General features: G+C 31.3%; 2 protein-coding genes across 13 annotated transcripts in view; one reads left to right on the top strand and one right to left on the bottom strand.

Annotated features, from left to right (window-relative positions):
• Nucleotides 1–16,573, top strand: part of LOC145321781 (uncharacterized) — a 158,927-nt gene extending 142,354 nt beyond the window's left edge. Inside the window, exons 3-20 of the mRNA XM_080163388.1 lie at nucleotides 7,097–7,141; nucleotides 7,416–7,489; nucleotides 8,182–8,240; nucleotides 8,585–8,639; nucleotides 8,876–8,937; nucleotides 9,231–9,281; nucleotides 9,492–9,582; nucleotides 10,574–10,650; nucleotides 11,059–11,131; nucleotides 11,838–11,888; nucleotides 12,616–12,666; nucleotides 12,874–12,924; nucleotides 13,223–13,292; nucleotides 13,849–13,946; nucleotides 14,333–14,421; nucleotides 14,929–14,994; nucleotides 15,583–15,636; nucleotides 16,439–16,573. Coding sequence (XP_080019514.1) covers nucleotides 7,097–7,141; nucleotides 7,416–7,489; nucleotides 8,182–8,240; nucleotides 8,585–8,639; nucleotides 8,876–8,937; nucleotides 9,231–9,281; nucleotides 9,492–9,582; nucleotides 10,574–10,650; nucleotides 11,059–11,131; nucleotides 11,838–11,888; nucleotides 12,616–12,666; nucleotides 12,874–12,924; nucleotides 13,223–13,292; nucleotides 13,849–13,946; nucleotides 14,333–14,421; nucleotides 14,929–14,994; nucleotides 15,583–15,636; nucleotides 16,439–16,457 — 1,136 coding nt within the window. The 3' untranslated portion in view covers nucleotides 16,458–16,573. The remainder of the gene's footprint in view (nucleotides 1–7,096; nucleotides 7,142–7,415; nucleotides 7,490–8,181; nucleotides 8,241–8,584; nucleotides 8,640–8,875; nucleotides 8,938–9,230; nucleotides 9,282–9,491; nucleotides 9,583–10,573; nucleotides 10,651–11,058; nucleotides 11,132–11,837; nucleotides 11,889–12,615; nucleotides 12,667–12,873; nucleotides 12,925–13,222; nucleotides 13,293–13,848; nucleotides 13,947–14,332; nucleotides 14,422–14,928; nucleotides 14,995–15,582; nucleotides 15,637–16,438) is intronic.
• LOC145321782 (uncharacterized) overlaps nucleotides 16,539–21,010 on the bottom strand; it is a 90,388-nt gene continuing 85,916 nt past the window's right edge. The window contains exons 12-18 of one of the 12 annotated variants that reach the window (XM_080163395.1): nucleotides 20,515–20,821; nucleotides 20,060–20,174; nucleotides 19,355–19,463; nucleotides 18,024–18,853; nucleotides 17,515–17,590; nucleotides 17,057–17,203; nucleotides 16,539–16,681 (exon numbers count right to left, since the gene is read on the bottom strand). In XM_080163395.1, the coding sequence (XP_080019521.1) occupies nucleotides 18,758–18,853; nucleotides 19,355–19,463; nucleotides 20,060–20,174; nucleotides 20,515–20,821 (627 nt within the window). In that variant the 3' untranslated portion in view covers nucleotides 16,539–16,681; nucleotides 17,057–17,203; nucleotides 17,515–17,590; nucleotides 18,024–18,757. Of the gene's footprint in view, nucleotides 16,682–17,056; nucleotides 17,204–17,514; nucleotides 18,854–19,354; nucleotides 19,464–20,059; nucleotides 20,175–20,514; nucleotides 20,822–21,010 lie in introns of all 12 variants that reach the window. The other 11 variants (XM_080163394.1, XM_080163389.1, XM_080163400.1 and 8 more) reach the window with 11 other exon arrangements.

Here is a 21,010-nt window from a genome sequence, read left to right on the forward strand (position 1 = left end):
GTATTATCAGCAGTGAAAATGGCTCTAAAGCTGATATTAAAACCAGGATTGATAAGGCTAGGGTTGCTTTCAACAGTCTACACAACGTTTGGAATTCAAAGAAACTTGCTCTGAAAACAAAAAACCAGACTTTACAACAGTAATGTGAAATCAGTTCTTCTTTATGGAGCTGAATGCTGGAGAACTGTGAAAACTGAAACAAATCAACTTAATGCATTTCACAATAGCTGCCTAAGAAGAATTTGCAAAATATTCTGGCCAAACTAAATATCAAACATTGAGCTGTATGCTAAGACCAAGTGCAATAGTATTGAAGCAGAAGTGAAATTTAAAAGACTAAGGTGGCTAGGACATGTGCTTAGAATGGAACAAAATAGGTTTCCAAAAAAGTGCTTAAAATGGAACCCCACCACTGGTAAACGTAAACGGGGACAACCAAAAATGACCTGGAGGCGGAGCACTGAAAAGGACATCTTTAATTTGGAATTAACATGGGGAGAAGCTGAAGCACTTGCCAAACAAAAGGAATTCATGGAGGAGCAGGGTGGCCGTATTCTCTGGACTCCACAGTCCAAAAGAAAGACACGCCTGAACTGAACTTATTAAATATTAAATCTATAATTGAAGAAGTACATTTAATATACTTACTAAATAAAATATCTTAAGAATTATACTAAGTTATTACTTTTCTTATTATATATTTTAAATAAAATATGATATGAATTGGCTAGAATTTATTTTAACTAGCGGTGGAAAAATATATCTAACTTCACTTTATTTTTACCTCGTATAAAAATGAAATAATTTTTGACAATTGAATGCAGCGTTTTTTGACATTTTGTAGACATTGATTGATTGAACGAAGACAATAGGATTTAAACAGAGTATACAACTTAAAAATTCAAAATTTAAAAATTATTATTGTTGCAATTTGTATAATGTCTAATACAGCTCTAAAAAGATGCATTAATTAATATGCAGCTAAAATGGATTGAAGATATTTTGTTTTTCTTTTTCTATGAAGGCCGTACCAACAAAAGCGAAATAATTAAATAAATAGTTGTATACTCTGTTTAAATTTTGTAAAAATGCAGCATTCATCTTTCTAAAACTGATCTCTGGTGAAATATATTTGAGAATCATTGTTAGGCCTGTTCCATTAATCCATTCTTCCATTATCTTAAACTGGTTCTTAACTGGTAACACACTACCTGCCTCCAGAAAGTTTGCTCTCCTATGTTTGCTTTTGTGAAGGACTGGATTGTAGCTGAGTACATCAACCATTAAAATTCCAATGTGAGTATCTGGACAATTTTCCTCTTGCCATAATTGGACATGAATTTTCTTGTGATCCTCTGGGGCCACATAAAAATTTTGCAGCTCTTGACTTGTACCTCAGAGAGTTTGAATTAATTCTCCTCTTAAGTGTCTTTCCTTAAGTAGGCGATAATGATGATTCTCCTATTCTTTCTATCTATCATTCTACAAGGAATGCCTGGCACTATCAAAATATTTAGGTTAAGTGCCCATAGTAGGAAAGGTATTTGACCATCCAGATCATTTCAAATCTCTCAGGAATTTCACCAATTGCCCTGTATATATCTTTGAGGCTGATTCATTAATTTATGGAATTTTACCAGTCTCAAATAAGGTTGCCTACACCGGTGTCCTGGATAGAAAACAGGTTTTTTTTGACATACGTCTCACAAGACCAATGTAGTCATGACCGGGAGACAATGACGGTTCAGTACATGACTTTCGTTAAATCACAGCTGATCATTTTTGTGGATTTTTTTGAAAATTACTTTTTTTTCATAGTTTTTCCCAAAAAATCTCAATTTTCTCACATTTGCTGCTTAGTTAGCCTAAATTTATGCAAGAAAAGTATAATAAGTAACAGCTGTACTGAAGATTGTGCTATCACCTATAACAAGATCTTTCAGAATCAATGGAATAAGATTTGTAGTCTAGAAATTGAGTAAGAGTTAATTATTTTGAATTAATGTTCAACAATAAATTTGCACGTCAGAACTGCTTCTAGCCTCCATAGGCTTTCACCTGGCTTTAACATGATTCAATCTATCTGACTTTGCCTTTGACTCCACAACATAAAGTTATTGCCCTCAAATTTCTTTCACTAAAACATTATCTCCCATCAATCCACATGTTAAACTTCTTGTTTAAAGACGTTATAGTTACCGTCCCTGTCCTTCAACTTTAACAAGTATGCCTCATAATACTTTCCACTAAACAGGGTACCTCTCTCCACCCTGGTATAGCCAGACCTCTATTCTAGCCGGCTGACATGTTTCACCCAGCCTATAAATCTTGATGGAAGTCAGTTTAGAATTCTGACCTTGTTTGTTAATCAACAATTTCACACACTTTTGACTCTTTCTTTATGGCACTTGTTTGCTATTGAACTTGTGGCTTGACTTTTGCCATATAAAGGGATAACCTCAAGATTCAGAATAAACTTTCAAGTATTCTTACTTTTTACTTCCTTTGGTTTCCTATGAACCAACTACTGTCATGAGAGATCTTTCCATAAATGAAAGCCAAAATTGTCATGCATCTAGCTACATGGTCTTTAAGACTCCCTTGCCTTAGTTACTTCAGCTAAGAGTTCATATCCTCTCATTCTCTATTACTCAGAAATTCACCATGGTTTCCGCCTACTCTGCTGATTGAAAGTCAGGTGTGTCTATGATTCCAAATTTAACACCACTTGATAGACAAACTGCCCTTTATTTTTGCTTTGCTAATCCTACATTTTGGTCTTCCTGTACAACACCTTCCTAGGTCCCTTTACTACTGGTAGCTTTTAGGAAGGGTAGTATTGATCTGCTTAGGACAAAGAACTTGCCTGTGTTTATTTTCAAATTGGATTTTAAAGTCGCCATTGGAAATCACACTTGAATAAAATCCAGTTATGATCATGTAACCAGCATTTACATTCACTCTAGCAATAAGCTACTATTATTTTCTTCAAGCTATGAGCCAAGTGCTTTCCTGTCAGTTAGCTGCTCTTACACTATCTTGAATACACTATCTTGCAAATTATTCATCCAGCATAGAATCCAATATGTATCTATAACCATTCTGTAGGTTCACCTATGTAAAACCTTCCATGGTTCTCACTATGACATTTAATCAGTGGTAAAGACAAGCAGTGTGTACAAAAGGCAGAGACTCAATCAAGACCAGCTATAGACTGGTCTTTACACGGATTCCAAGTTCATGTCAAACACTTACAAGTGATAATCCCACTTGTTAAAAATATTAACCTTCTACTAAGCTCTTTTGAACCAAGGACTGGTTGTATATTCAATTGTAGCCTGGTATATATGGTAATATAGGACTTTAAGCATGGCAACTGTGGTTGTGGATCTATATGTTATACTCCAAGCAGATATTGTTTTAATGTTGAGACATCAAATCAGCTAGGAACTAATATTGAGCAGGATAACTTGTTAATATTTCAAGGAAACTTGTTTTAAAAATATAATATGTCATGAGGCATGCAACAGGGACATGAAATATTTTTTAAAAAGTTAATTACAAGAGTTGTTTAGACATCAATTCAAATATTTACTTCAAATAATTCTTATTTCATTTCTAGACTACAAATCTTAGATTATTCAAGATTCTTAAAGATTTTGTTATTAATGATAACGCAGTTTTTTAGTTCAGCTGTATTTATTATACTTTTCTTGTGTAAATTTAAGTTAACTAAGCTGCAAATGTGAGAAAATTGTGATTTTTGAAGGAAAAACTATGAAAATTTGGGTATAAAAGTAATTTTCAAAAAAAGCCACAAAAATGATCAGCTGTGATTTAACGAAAGTCATGTACTGAACCGTCATTGTCTCCCGGTCATGACTACATAGGTCTTGTGAGACGTATGTCAAAAAAAACCTGTTTCCTATCCAGGACACCGGTGCCTAGATAGCTCATTTCTCCTTATATCAGTAACAACTTCTCTAGCACATTTGAGCAGTGTTGCATTATGAACATAAAATTGCAAATTATAGTTTGTTCCTTACATAATTAATAAAAAAAACACAGTTACAATTAAATAATTTATTGTACAATAGAAACATTTAAAATATTGAAATATTTAACACATTATTATATAAAAATATCAGGCACCTGTCTATTATCAGCTTTCAACTTGTGTTAAAACTTAAGAAACAACACTTAGCAAAAAATTTAGACCACAACATACAAGTACTAGTTAAAAGAATTGAAATAAAATAAAAAAAAATCTAGAATTTATATGATTTGTGCCATGTATTATTGCAAAAAAAGAGTTAAATTCTATTCACAACAAAAATCCAGGAATAAAGATTTGACTACAGAAAAAAAAATATAGTTCAGAAACAAAAATCAAAAGAAATTTTATTCTTCAGAGAATATGACAGTTCATGACTTTTTGTAAATAAAAATCCATAAAAAATGTAGCGCGAAAAGTGCAATTTAATACATTTATACATTCTATGTGCTACAATTTATAGATAGGGTCAAAAAATTTAATTAAGCTACCAATATCCATTCAATAACAACAAATGTTTTAAAAAGACTGCAAAATAATCAGATAAATTTACTCTTAAGATATTTTTATTTCCTTATATGAAATGTTGTCAAATATTAATAGAAAATTTAAATACAATGTAATTTGCAGGTAAGAGCCTGATGTCAACTCATTGAAGAGATGTGGATAGCAATACTGATATCATTAAAATCTGTTTGCTCTGCTTGCATTGTGTTAAAGGGACTGTGAACGTAAATTTTTCTCATCTTAATATCAAATCTAATGATTATCTCATTCATAATATCTCACAGATAGAGCAAAACGCGCTTTTGTTTGCTTAAAAAACGGCTTTTTCCGACGATTTTTATAAGGTACGGGGAAAGGAAGAAATTTTCCGTATTATATAAAATGTACATTAAATTGCTTTTTTCTCCCATTATAGCTAAAATTAAACTTTTTCACATAGTTCTAGATTTTTCCTAACAGTTAAGCTGACTTTTAACATAATCCTTGCTTTAATCCAATGTATAGTTACTTAGAAATTGATAAAATAAGCAATATTTTTTTATTGAAAACCAAATACAATAACAAAGCCAGAAACAGGTTTTTTATTAGTATCCAATTAACTTTAAATGGCCCATTTCTCGCCCACCTTTAATTACAAATTTGTAAATAATAAAGACGCAATATTTCTTTATAAACAGTCTGATAAAAGTGTAAACTAATTCTCCAAAGTGGGTTATTTATTGTTCAAAACAATAAAAAAGGATATTATTATTTTATATAACCTATAAGATTCAACCCTTTGTAGACAGTGAGGTATTTTTTTGTCAATAATACGAATTTAAAATATGTCTTTATTACCTAATTACTACGTTATAAAAAAACGAATTGGCAATTTTATAGCATAAAATAAATCCTTAACAGTAAGTAAATTGTTTTAACTATATATGACAAGTTAAGTATCCCTACAAACATTATAAGAAACAAAAACGTTCAGATTTTCCCTGTTTTTTCCATTTTCCCTCTCAAAATACCATAAAATCAAGGCATTATTTCTGGATATTTTTGTGAATAGGACATTTTTGGTTGATCAGTGCAGTGAAATGTGCTTAGTAATTGTTAAGATTTGATAATCAGATGAGAAATTTTTACGTTCACACTCCCTTTAACATCCATCAACTGGTCTTGGACTATATAAGCTTTCGTTGGTGCCCTTTGAAGATTGATGTAAAAAAGAGGATATATTTGCATATGTGCTTCTGGCCAATTGATAGAAAGGTTGTTTTTGACCATATGCTTGGCTTTGTCTGCTTATGTGACACCTTGTCTTAGTTTGTGAAACAAATAAAACCTCTTTCCATATGTAGCATTGATGGCAGCTGCATATCTACATAAAGAAGATATTCTCATTAACTAAGGTGTCTCTGGGTACCTGCAATGATCAAGCTTTGTAGGATGAACTGCTTCTCTGTTTCTGAGGCATTGGGGAACCTTTAGTGTCTTTCTGGACGTTGAACTTGGCATTGGACAAGAAATCCTAAAATTTCAGATGGAGTGTAACATTATCTTCTTTCCTATTAGATAGTTGGATTATGGCAGAGTATATTGTTTTCATTAAAACGCATTACCCATCTTAAGGGAAATAAAGGATGCTTACCATTATTAACATTTTGTAGTTTGACAAATTCTTTGATTCTGGAAATGTCTTTCCACTGAGTGACTTCAAATGGGACCAATAGAGGGGGGGAGCAAAAGCAAACCGAATATTCCAGTTGCACTGCAAGTATTCCTTTCTTATTTGCACTCCTGGCTTAGATGGGAGAAACATGACACTTGCATATCTGTCAATTATTCTAAGTGTGTAAAATATGCTTGAACAGCGTCTGTTGGTATTGTAATCTGTATCAGATTTAGTTAATCAGAAATTTCATAAACATAAGGTGGAATTGTGGACAGGAGTTCCTGTATGCCTCCCACAAATCCTCCATGAGGTTCCACTCTCATTATATGTGCATGATTATGCGCATCACTGTTTGAAATGGCTGTTGTCATGCTCACATATCTCCCTGTTTCATCAACAGTAGCAAATTAAAGCATTCCTTTTAGAATTGTCACTGTTTGTCCTTGCTTGTGAAGTATAGCACTAATTTATTTAATAACTAGTGGCTACGCCACTAGAGGCCTCTAGAGGCACTTGAGGAGAGAAGAATCGAATTTGATAACCCAATTTCTTATTTTAGATGTAAACAGAAAAATTTTGAGGGGGGGGTGCCTCCCCCCCTAATTTTAAATTTTATCTAAAAAAAAAATTTGGGGGGGGGGCTTGGGGGTGTCCCACCCCCCAAGTAAATAGTTACAAACCTTCATAGGACCTATGAGAAGCTACCCTGTTAAGGAGAACCCGATCGTTTCAGCAGTTAGCGAGATCCTTCGGTACAAACAAACACACAGACATCCTGTTACTTTAGTATAAGGATTTGAAATAAATAAATGTTTTTTTTTTATGCTTGATGGTTTCAATTCTTATAAAATTAATATTTTTTCTGAAATTTGTTATAGTTTGTGTTGGACTAATTGCATCAGTTCCAGAAGATAGATATGAAGGTAATATAAAACATTTTTATTTTTAAATAACAGGATATCCATCTAAGCGCATGTTTGAGTGTTGCAATGGAGTCTGCTTACCACTGAACCAAAAAAGTAATCTTTTCTTAGGTCCAGAAAGTTTATTTTGGGGGATTGGTTGGTACCTCACTCTTCTTAAGAGATATTGCACCTAAAAAAAATCTCTCTCTAATTAAAAGTTCCACTTTTTCATTTAAAACCTAAAATTCAAAGAGGCTAGTAATACAAATATTTTAATAGTTTGTTTTTTTAGAATACCATTGCAATGATGATTATGAGGATGAATCTTTTTATGGGGAGGATGGTCTTCCTACCTTTAGACCTATGGTAAGTTTATTTTCATAAAATGAGTCATCTCATCTGATTTGTTTGTTTTTGGAAACATTCTCATACTTCCTACCAAAGAAAGAAGGTTTACCTAAATGGTAAAATTTACAAACACTACATTTTAAAAAGTTGTCTTTGTTATCAAGAATGCCGATCCTTTTTTAGGTTGGGGAGAGGGTTTTTTTACCTCCCTCTCAATTATGTGTAATGAATCCTGAGCATACAACATTAGCCTATATTAACCTGTCCCTGTATATGTTTAGATTATAGCCCACAGGGGTGCTAGTGGTATGTATCCTGAACATACAGCTTTATCATATATATTAACCTAATACTGTATATGTTTAGATTATAGCCCACAGGGGTGCCAGTGGTATGTATCCTGAACATACAGCTTTATCATATATTAGCCAATCTCTGTATATGTTTAGATTATAGCCCACAGGGGTGCCAGTGGTATGTATCCTGAACATACAGCTTTATCATATATTAGCCAATCTCTGTATATGTTTAGATTATAGCCCACAGGGGTGCCAGTGGTATGTATCCTGAACATACAGCTTTATCATATATTAGCCAATCTCTGTATATGTTTAGATTATAGACCGCAGGGGTACCAGTGGTATGTATCCTGAACATACATACAGCTTTATCACATAATAACCAATCTCTGCATGTAAATATATGTTTAGATTATAGCCCACAGGGGTGCCAGTGGTATGTATCCTGAACATACAGCTCTAGCATATAGGTAATCCTTTAAATACCTTGGACTAATAAGCCTTACACAGTTTACTGTTACAGTCATATTAAAAAGTTCTGTTATTGTTATGAAGTTTTTTATAACATCCTTTTATAGACAGATTTTCGCGTAAATTAAAATTATGAGATAAATATTATGATGTTTATTTTACTATTAGTATAAAATAGTCTATAATAAGATATGATGCATGACTTTTCAAAATGACCCGGAACTGGTTTTTATCCAGCAGATATTAATCAGTTTCAAATCCATGTAGAAATAGTACTTCCTGCATAATTTTGCAATTTATTGACCACCAAGATGTGAAAATAATTTATTTCAATTATATTTAGAAAAGCAGCTGAGCAAGGAGCGGATATGATTGAGTGTGACCTGGCTTTGACTAAGGTTTTCATAGAAAAGGAAGTGACAGGATGTCTACCTGTGTGTAGCCAGAATCTTTTGTAGGTTAAGATTCTTGTAGGTCCATGGAAGGTTAACAACAATTTTCGGGGAGAGTACCACTAACATTCTAAGAGAAATAGCCCCCAGAAAATAACACAATTGAAAACGACTTCAGAATAATTTAACAGACAGACTAAACACAAAACTAGTTTAAAATTGTTAAATAAAACATTATTTAGGATCTAGAATTTGTGTGCCTTCATGAACCATGGATTGGTCAGACAACTAATGTTGCAGATTTGTAAGAATTAAACTATCAATTTCATCAATGAATCTGAGCAGTGATAACACAAATGAAGGATATATTTTTTCCCAATTTTTCGCCATTCAATTATGTCAAATGTCTAATTGTTAATAGTTATTTATCGCATTGTATTTTAGACAGCTTTTCGCGGACATTAAAATTAAAAAAATTGTAGTTTTGGGGCTAACAAAATGACTTTAAAGTATGACTGAGAACCGGTTTTAATCCTGTGGATATTAATTGGTTTGAAAGTCCTACTAGAAACATTATTCTTGATATTTTTTTTCTAGTGAAGAGTATGCTGATAGAAAAACTACATATCTTATGAATGATGATGATCCGTAAGCATTTTTTTGGTATCGCAGCTACTCTACAAGAGATTTGTCTGTTGGTCCTAGAATAATCTAGTAAAAACAAAGATAACTAAGTGCAATAGTAGATATTTTTTTAATTAAAAGTGTTCCAAGTATAAGACATTGGGCTTAATCCTAAAAAAGAATTCTGGCCTAGGTGTTAGATAGTTTTTAATTTATTATTAATTATTTATTTAGCAATGCAAACTGGAATGATAAAGGAGAGATAACAGACTGGTTTTCTATTGATTTTACTCTTCAAGAACTTAAACAGTTCAGAAAGATACAGGTAAAAAAACTTCCCTGGTAATCCTTTAAATCGAGTAATATCTGCTGGATTAGATCCGGTTCTCAGCCAAACTAAAAAATCATGTATGTTAACGTATTATAGACAGTTTTCTACGAATAGTACAATTAAAAAATATAATATTAATACCAGTTTTGTTAGACTGGGCATTCGGCTCCCCGGGTTAACAAAACTGATATTAATCTTGTGATGTATTTTCTTTCCACAGAAAGCTGTCTATAAAAAGATGCGATAAAAAATAACTAGAATATTTTTATCGGCCAATCGGTTCTATAAATGTTCAAGCATGTAGAAAAAAATAAGTTAACTTTTTCTATAATTAATATGTATGAAATCCTGCCTAAACTTATATCAAATACTATTTTTACCAGTTTATATGGTCTCAAAGAATACATTTTTATAACTTATTACAAAGACACAATCTTTATTATTCATGCTTTCATTTCAAATGCAGCCACTATATTTTTATCAAAATACAATACATTTTAAGAAAAGTTTAATTTGTTTATTCTAAGATGTAATTATCTACAGTATTACTCTAAAATTTCTCTATTATCAAAGTTTAAATTATCGTATTAGTCAAGATATGATCTACAAGAGAATATTGCAATTCTAGAATATCTCCAGTTAAATTATCATATATGCTAACTGCTAAGTTATGTTCTAATACAAGAGAAGATTTGCACTCCAAAATAACCAGGGATATAAATTGAAAAGACAATGGCCGATAAAATGACGTACATCCTTAATGATGACTGATTAAATTACCTTTTCTGTAGATTAAAATTAGTGGTTGAAACGTTTATACACTGAACTTAATAAACTGACCAATAAAAAATTCAGTAAAAGTGCCCATGGTTGTAAAGCCAACGAATAAGAAATCGTTACTGTAAAACTTTGGGGACTAGTGTAAAAAAACAGCCAATTGTCCCTTCTCTCTTTCTCTCTGGAAATAAATTTATTTTTCTTTTAGAGTTTGAACTATCGTGATCCCAGATATGATCTACAAGAAGAAATTGTAACTCTAAAAGAACTTGACTCAATTGTTAAGTATGTTTAATTTATACTATATAATTCATTTTTTGTAGGGGCGATTTCTCTTGGGATGTTGGTAGTCCCTCCCCCAAATAAATTTAAACCTCTCAGAGCCTATAAAAAGATTTATTTTTAAAGAGAACCATATCGTTTCATAGTTTATAGCGATACTATGAGGTAATACTAATAACAGACAAAGACATTATGTTACTTTTATATAATTATTATTTTAAAAACATAGCAAGGTAACTGCTGACCACAGCCCACTGTTCGGTGTTTGTATCTGTATGTCTGTTCTTCTGTACTTCCTTCTATCTGTACATCCTATATGTTTTCTCTCCAATATAAGTACAAAAACTGTTTTAATCATGAAACATGTATTACTTGTCCATTTTTTGTTAACTTTAAAATATTAATTTTCAGAGAAATGAGTTTTGAGCAGGAAAGAACTATTGGAATTTATGTTGAACTTAAACATCCATTTGCTATTAATACGGTATCATATTCTTTTTGATTTATAAATAAAAATTAGTTTAAGGCAAAATTCATGTTAACAAGGATGACAACATCCATAATAATGAAACTCTGAAACGGTAGGACAAACGAACATTAAACGAGTACATTTATAAGGACTTGATTCTAGAGATGCTTCGCTCATAACATTCTACTTTGTTGTCCTAGGAATCAGTACTCCAAAAATCAGATAATTTGGATAATTAAATAACACAAAATTTGTTGTTAAAAATCAACAGGTTTAAAATGGACGTACGGGCATTCTGATAGCAATCATAGAGTTGCTGCGCTTTTTCTAACTAGTTCCTAACTACTTTTTATAATAACTAGCGGCTTCGCCCCTAGCCTCTAGGGGCTTTGCCCCAAGAGTTATAATTACATCCTTTTTTTACCTGGAGATCCCCCACTCCACCACTATTTTAAATAATTTAAAAAATCTGTATCATAAAAAATGAGGGGGATTTTTTTTGGGAGAGTTGGGGGTGTCCCACCCCCCAAGAAAATAGCCTAAAACCACCACAGGACCAGTAGGCATATTCCCTAAAGAGCAGAATCAGCTCGGTACAGTGGTTACCGAGATCTTAAGCTTCAGACGGACGGACGGACGGACAGACAAAAATCAAGCTACTTTGTATTATAGATATAACATGAAAAAAAATTTAAGATTAGTTAATTTGTTCTTTCTTTAGATCTTACAAGAAAGAGGTATAGAGGAAACATTTGAATCTTTAGCACTTGAGGTAAGATACATACGATTAAATCAGGCAAAAATATATACCAACCCTATTAGGTCTCTATAACTGTTGATTTAAATATGTAAATATTTAATCTTTAATTCCTGTCAAAAAAAAGTGTTTTGCCAATCACCTTTTTAATTTTACCATATTGCCAACAAAAATGATAGACAATCAAGCCATTTCAATAATGGCTTTTCGATAATATGATTGTCAGTAAAAAAACTTTTATTTTATGCCTTTTAGTCGACGTACACTTTTGGATTTACAAACCCTAAAAATGGTGTCAGTCTTGAGAGGATTTTCTAACTTTAGCATGGTTCCTGTTTTGATTTTTACTGTTAATTATTTGAAAAGACGATCTACTCAGGGAGGAGACATTGGGCTGTTTATTACACTAGTAGCCAAAGTTGTTTAATAACATTTTCTTATTCGTTGCTTAACTGCATAACTTTTGCACCACTTTTGACGTCACATTCTCCATCTCTTTTTTAGGGGTTTTCTTTTCCACTTCTCCCCTCATCTTCCTCATTATATGACGTCACAGGAATCAAAAGTGACACAAAGTTATGCAGTTTGGTCTTCGTCCTTATCTTTTTAAAGAATTTTGATTGGTTGGATCATTTAGTTGAGTGTCCAAATGTTTTAATCACTTATTGTAACCTATATATAGAATCCGTTTGAAACCCTGCGATCTGTAAGCTTTCTGAAATTTTATAACTTTGAATTGCAGGCACTGAGTGATCTTGGTTACAATGATTCAACAAGTCCTTGTTATTTACAGGTAGAAAAACTACAAAACTTAGTTTAATCCATTGTTTTGAACGTCAATTCATATTGAATTGATTTTTTTTCTCTCCATCACAATAATATGTAAAAGTTAAACATTTAAAGCTAAAGACACACTTGCAAAAAAAAACACGCAACCAAAAAATACGTACAAAAAGAACTAAACTTATAGAACATAAACTAATTAAAACAAATAATTTAGAGTTTTGAACCAACAGTCCTGGAAGAACTGAAGAATAAAACTGAAATGAAGGTATTTTTTTAGTAGCTATTTTACTTCTATAACTGTTGTATGTCCTTCCATCACAAAAAAAGACATTGAAGCTGTTTTTGAGATTTTTAAATTTTTTAATTTTGACAATTCCTAAATATAAAAATTGCCTCAAATAGAATCTTTATTCCTTTGTAATGCCGCTTCATTAATTTTTTAACACACAAATCTGGTTTTATAAAGCTGTTGATCCCTCACACTGTCTGTCTGTAATCCTTTGCATTTATCGCTTGTTTTTCTGTAAAATATGTTCTTAGATATAACATGACTATGAATTTAGATGATATTTTTGACTGGCAGAAACCTAACAGAAACAGAATGGGAAAGAATTTATCAAATTGAAGTATATGGTAAATTTTCTTTGACAAAATTTAATTGAAAAGTGTCCTTACTTATGATAAAAAGGAAGATTATGGTAATAGCTAACATATGTAATATAAATTGAAGCTGCATTTTAAACTATTTATTCATATGAATTTCAAAGATGGTCACCTGATTAACATATACTTTTATTCCAATGGATATATTATTACTTGGATCTTACACCAGATTTTCATGTTCTCTGATAAAGTTAAACTTGCAGCGGGCTACCATAACGATTTTCCCCTTCCATTTCCTCACCTCCTACTGGATGAACGAATTGAGCAATAAATGAGTTTCAAGTTAACTAAATTGACGACAATTTCCCCCCTGTTTCAATATCCACGTATATAATACGTCCATGTCTATCCAGGTATAAGGTATAACCAACAAGTGAAATAAATCTAAAATAATTTTTGGGGGGCAAACAAAGAGGTCGTTAATTTTACGATGAGTTGCCCACCAACGACAGCTGAAAACCACGTATAGGTTTCGTGATTTTTTTCGAATTAATTTCGTTATTGGTATAAGCTGATGTCTATCTAGGTGTTGGTGTGAATAAGTATACCCTGATCGCACTTGGTGAGAAAGACGACATTGGCAGAGGCTCTTACAAAACTAAAATTACAGACTTCATTGAAAAGGTTATTTTATATTGATTTATAAAAATATGTATTACACTAGTCCCCAAAGTTTTATAATAACGTTTTCTTATTAATTGGCTTAACAACTTAGAGACTTTTATTGAATTTCGATTGTTCTGTTCATTTAGTTAAGTGTTCAAACGTTTTAACCACTAATTGAAATTTGATAAGGGTAATTTTGTGTATCATAAATGTCTTATCCCTATAGATCCCTGTAGAATACCCTAATTCCTAAGCTAGATTTGGTTTTTTTTTATACTACAAATACACCAAAAGAGTAACTGCAATTTGTGGTTATTCCTATGCTTATATTTCCTGAAAGCATCAGAACAAAAACTATTTTCCTTGGTATACTTTTGGTCATAATTGTATTTGTAAATTTGAAGGCACATTCCATTGGTTGGAAAGTTCATGCCTATACCTTCAGAAACGAATATGTCAATCTTTACTGGGACTATGGACAGGATCCTTACAGGTAAGAATATTGGATAATTGGTTGAAAAGTTCAAACACTGCTGTTTAAACCAACCAAGATCTCATAAAAATACCCAAAGTTTTCAAGCAAATGAATGAGAGTACAAGTTTATGTAACTTTGGGTACTGGTAGATTTTACAGTGCAATGTTTCCTACTTCCCTGGATGCATAGATTTACAAATATTTATAAATGAGTTGACAAAGTGAGAGATAATTGGAAGTATATTTCATATGAAATATGGGAAAGCCAGGGAGATTTCTTGTACTTACTTTAATTTTTGCGAGAAACTTCGTATACTTTTAAGTCCGTAACGCTATGTGGAAAATGCGATTTTCTTGGCAAGTGAAATTTTTGCATGCTTTCGTGATTTTGCATATTTTCTCCTTTTCTGTCAATTGTTAAGACAATTAAACATCTGTTCTATAACTCATTCTGTCCGTTTGTCCATTAAATATTTTTTCGGGCTTCGCTACTTTGGGTTTGTTGTCGTCCGTGTATTTTTTTAGTGAACTGAAGGAGTTTCTTGATCTTGGCTTGGATGGATATTTTACAGATTTCCCTGTTACTGTGAGGTACAATCTTATAACTTAAATAGCAGTTTAATTGGGGTATTCCTATTCAGTATTTTAGTTTTTAATTTTCATTTATTTGTCCGAAGTAGTCATTTTTTTCCCCGAGGTAATTATGCTTTCTTTTAGTAATTAATAAAAATTCTAAAATCTTCCAAAAAAAATTTAAAATCTTCACAAAAAAATTTAAAAATCTTCTAAAAATATTTTCTCAGATTTTCATATAATGTGACTGTATAGACATGGGAACTTCATTCGTGCGAGGCTTGTGGTGCAGAACTGAGATTCTGTTCACCGGTTGCCATGCTCGGGGAAAAAAATGACTACCTCGGGGATAAAAAGGATACCAGGGAAAAAAATAATACCTCAGGGGAAAAAATGACTACCTCGGGGAAATAAATGACTACCTCGGGAAGAAAAAAGATATTAACCCAAACCTGGTTTCGGCAGGTGTCCTACTGTAATCTAAGCTAATAAAGAATTCAAATCACGTCTTTATAGATGCAGGAAGTGGACTCGAACCTTAATCCCACAGTATGTATCCACTAACCCAATAAAACGCCCTTGCATTTAATCTAATATTTTTTTCAGGCGGTTCCTGCATTACGAGAACAGACTGTGCAGTTCTTCTTCCAATGATAAAAAGTAAACAGTTTATTATTTACAATCGGATCGACTCCTAGAGGTTTCTAGAAGCACTTTAGGGTAAGGGTTATGTCACCCTCCACTTACATTTAATTAGAAGATTTTTTCCATTGGCGATTTATCTTGAAAGTATCCTTCCCAAAAAGCTTCACTGTTAAGGAAAACCAGTCGTTAACAAGATCTTTCAGTACTAACACTGAACAGACAGACATCTTATTATTCTAAATATAGAATGAGCTTGTATGATTTTTTAAAATACTATGTATAAAAAACAATTTGTTAAAATTTGACCATATACCATAGACCCATTATACATTAAGCTATACAAATTGGAAAGAATTTTAATGAATATAATAGATTTAAAATCTGCATAAAATTTTAAGGATTTTTTTTTATAAAATTCGTTTTTTTATATAATTATTTAAAAGCGCAAATCCAATTTAAGTTAATAAATTTTTACCAATAGGATGGTGGATTGGAAACTACCTGCGCTCTAATTGGTTGAATGATGTACGTCATTTAAGCTTCTCCAATCAGGGCGCAGATAATTTTCAATCCACCAATCACAGATGTCAAAATTATTTAACTTAATTTGTATTTGCGCTTATAGATAAAGAATTATACAAAAAACGAATTTATAAAAATTTCTTAAAATATTATGCAGATATTCATTAAAATTCTTTCCAATTTTTATAGCTTATTATACATGCTTTCAAAATCCTATGACTCAAAGCCGTTGTCATTATTTAGATATTAATATAGCAATATAAAAACAATAATGACTAATGAATTTAAATTTCAGTTCTCAAGAAAATAACTGATAAGCAAAGATTTAATTCAAGAAGATAACAATTCTGTAAAATTTTTTTTTTAAATCATTGATAATTCTAAATGAAATAAACATTTTGTTATGATAATATATATATTTGTTCTAATACATTATTTCGTTGGTTTAGTATTAACATAAATGGTATGGGTATACATACATACAATAATAATTATAATTACTCATCAATAAAACAACTAATTGTATTATTACATAAATCTAAATTAATAATTGTATGTGTTTTAGTATAAGATTAAGAAAAATTTTAACAGAAAAAATATGTTCGTATTATTGAGATATAAATAAAAGGTATTAGGGATCAAAAGTGATAAGACAATGGCCGATAAATTGATATACATCCCAAAATATGATATACAAAATTACCCTTTCTTTAGATTACAATTAGTGGTTGAAACGTTTGAACATTAACCTTAATTCAGTCAACGAATAAATAAGTTAATATAAAACTTTGGGGACTAGTTTAATAAACAGCCCAATGCCCCCCTCCCTTCCCTAATAAGTTAAGTTACTTCCATAAATCTACATTTTAAGATATTGATAGATTTCTATTAAAATATTTTCTTAATCCCATACTAAATTTACTTAAAACAAGTGTCAGATTGATATAAATAATTTGTAGGAAGATATGAATATTAAGAAAAACATGTTTGAAAATTAAAGTTGGTTTAAGTCTATTTGTTAGTTATTAAGTCTATTACATAAATTGTGAGATACGATCTCCTTCAGTTTAATAAAGATATTATAATATGCTTTAAAAATACATAGAAAATTTCTTAATAGGATACTAAGATAATCTTATTACATACTTTCAAAATAAACATCAATCAAACGCTTTGCTTATGTCAAGAAATGACCAATCAGAAAAAAAGGACATTTTATAGAAATTATTAGGTTTTTAATTTGCAATAAAAATACGGGAATAACAATCTAAAAGATTTTGAGAACTCCCAGTGGGTTTGGAAAATATGTCTAGAGTTGAATTAAATCTGATAGGATAAAATATTAGACAAATAAAAATATCTTAATTGAACCAAAGGAGAGTTAAAGATATTATTTATATTTAAACTTACATTATAGATACATAATTTACCAATTTAGTAATGCCGTCTACAATTAAGTTGTAGATAATCAAAATAGTAACATTTTAAAGGGAAAAAATCGGATCTATTGCAGTTCACGGTTAAATGCTCCCGGTAACGATTATCTCCAAAAATCTATGAAGTTTAAAAGCTCTTAACGGCCAAATGGTGGAACGTATAGTTAATGCTTGTACAAAATTTTACCGACAAAATAGCCCTCTAAATATGTTCAGTTTTCTCGAATTGCACATAAATTCGCGAATAGGACTTATTTTATTTTTTCTGTTTAGTGAAGCTTTCCCTGTGCTTCATTGGATCTTTGATATTCCAGGTCTTTTATTGGTCCTCTTTATACCGCCTAAAACAGTGTGCGGGCATGACCTGTACGTTTAGCCTTTTGGCACTAGCAGCCTTTAAAGTTCATTGATTTTATAACATAATCGTTACCAGGAACATTTTACCGTGAATTGCAGTAAATCCAAAAAAAATTTAATTAATTACAGACTAATATAACATTACATAAAGGAACACAAAAATAAAACTTAAAAACTAGGAAAAAGGAGTAAATAAGATACAAGATACATAGGAAAGTATTATACCCAAAAATAGGAAATTTACAGTGTGATTCATAGTTAGTAAAATATAATATTTTTTTTATAATTCATTGTTAGATTTTATTTTATCACAGAGATTTTTGGGGTAATTAATTTATTAAATCTTAAATTGTTGAGCCAAAGTTTATGTTATCAATTTCAAACAATCTTAAATTGAAATTCAACGCCAATGTATAACTTTTTCTTATAAAAAGGTAAAGGTATTTCTGCAAAAAAAAATAGGTTACTATAAACCTCTAGGATTTAATTTAATTATGTGAAATTACAAAATTTTGTGATTTCTATTTCAAATAATCAATATGGCTTATTATTAGAGCTTAAAATTTCATGTAGAATTATATTCGTTATATGACAGTATACGTCAATAATAAATCCTCATAAATTGTTTTGAATTTGAATTGTTGTTGAAAATTATTTGATTTATTTTGGTATAAAAAAGGTTAGGTAAGTAAAAAAGTAAAAAATATTTTAAAAGTTTAAAATGAATTATTGAAGTCATCAACTATATATGTAGGTAATCAGTAATCTAGATAGTAACATAATAACTTGTATTCAAATTAATTGTCTATTTCCTAATATGATTAGATTTGATGTTTGTAAAGGTTTGGAGTCAAATTATTGAAAAACATTGATCTTGCAAGTTGCATTTTCTTGGTGGTTCGCGAGGTTCGGATGACCTGAAAAACAATAAGCATTATTAGTATATAGCGTTAGCAATTACGCCCCTAGAGGCATCCAGGGGCACTTGAGGTGGGGAAAGGCGGGAATATTTAAACTAAAATTTTTAACTTTAGCATTAAAAAAAAATCCTTTCAAGGGGCATTTTCTCTTGGTAAGTTGGTGGTACCCTATCTAAAATAGTTATAAACCTTTCCAGAATTTACGAAAGATACATTTTAAAGAGCTTATAGATATTCTTGAATACATACAGACAGACACAAATCATGTTACTTTTATATAATCAATAATTATAATGTAACCAAAGCCAAGCCAAATTTAAAATTACAAAAATCATTGTTGAAGGTACATTAAAAGTAATACAAGACCAACAAACCAATTAAAAATTAATATTTCTGCTTTTTTATTTTGTTAATAAAACAAAAAGTATTCAAAAACATAAAAGTTTATGGATGTTGTCAGCCTTGATTTTTAAAGGAAAGGTTGCGTGATTTTTGTACCTGCAAAACCATTTCCTTACAGTCCATACAAACAATGAGGGGAGAGCCCTCAATCTTTTCTCTTTCCTGGCTTGACCGGGAGGATATCATACTCCATCTACGATTTGTTCTAAAAGTAAAGATTCTTTTTTATAAATAGATTTATTATCCAATAATCAACACTCTTACACCCTCTAATGAGCACTGAAATCAGCCCCCACTCTCCTCCCTTATTTTTCAAATAAAAAGAAAATAAAGGGGAGGGGTAGTTTTCAGTTGTTTGTTTATTAATTTAGTTTAGGTTAGATGAGGTTGGGATACCAAAGGTATAAACCGTAGGGTTATTGCCCCGCAGGGTTTACGCAAAGGGAAAAAACTATTCCTATTGATTTCAATTATTTTTTCAAAATAAATACATTTTTTGTAACAACTGAAAATCTGTCGTCAAATGCTCTGTACTTCAAAATAAATAAATGCTAAATTAATTTTCATTAAGAGTTTAAGACTATTAAGATGCTTTAGTTTTAAATAGACTAAAATTGTATATATTAGTTTTCTTATTAATAATTACGTATTTGTGATACTATTAAACGGGCTTTTTTATTTAAATTCTCCCAGGTAAAAGACTTAAACGTGTTACAACAAAGTAGCGTAACAAAATCACAGCCATTGAAGTATGAATTCAATTTAGTACCATGTTGTTTTAAATACTAAAAACTAACATACTTCTTAGGAAGAGTATTATATTTGGTAGAATTGTAAGGTAGACTGATGGGCTGGAATGCTCCAGGTTCTGGACTTGCTGGAGGCAGGCTGGCCAACCCGCTGATTGTGCTTATACCTGATAAATTAAATAGTAAATAAATTGTTAATTTTTAACATTATTTTCATTACTGAAGAAAGGGAGGGAAATTTTGAAATGTTTATTACACTAGTCTCGAAAGTTTTATAATTAAGAATTCTTATTTGTTGGCTTAACAATTTTGGGAACTTTTATTAAATTTTAAATGATTTGTTTATTGAGTTGAGTGTCCAAACGTTTCTACCACTAATTGTAAACTACAAGAGGGGTAAATTTATAGTATCATAATTCTAAATGTACATCAATTTATTAGCAATTGTCTTGTCCCTTTAGATCTCTGGATTTATATGTTTTTTTTTCTTCAAACAACAGATGTTACCTTGTGGTGCTCCAGCTGAATTCAGAAAAGAATTATCCAATGAAAGATCAGCGGGTGAAAGGTTCGAGTTCCGAACATCCTCAGAAAACCTACGCCTAGCCAAATCTGGGCTGTTGGGCGCTGACCCCGCCGAGTTTGTTGCCCCGGGCAGGCGGGGAACTCCAAGTTTGAAGACTGGCGTGCGCTGATGGGCGTTGTTGGCGGCAGTGGTACCCGCTTGGTTGTCGTTGTTACTGTTGTCATGTGTTGCATGCGGACTGAGTGCATATACTGGGGTGGCGGTGAAGTGCTCTACGGGTATGTTCATCTACAAATAAAACATAAGAAATTGAAAATTCATTTTTACATAAACATTAATTACATCAAAGTAGCTTTACCAAGCAGCTTATATTAGTTGTGAGAAAAAAAACAGAAAATTAAATCACAGTAAAGAATAGAAAATAAAGAAGTCGGTAAGTCTGTTTGAATGTGAGTGCAGGTCTATTACAGAATGACG

This window comes from Acartia tonsa, chromosome 6, assembly GCF_053477335.1.
Source record: "Acartia tonsa isolate MP-2025a chromosome 6, ASM5347733v1, whole genome shotgun sequence".
Classification (NCBI taxonomy): Eukaryota; Metazoa; Arthropoda; class Copepoda; order Calanoida; family Acartiidae; genus Acartia; species Acartia tonsa.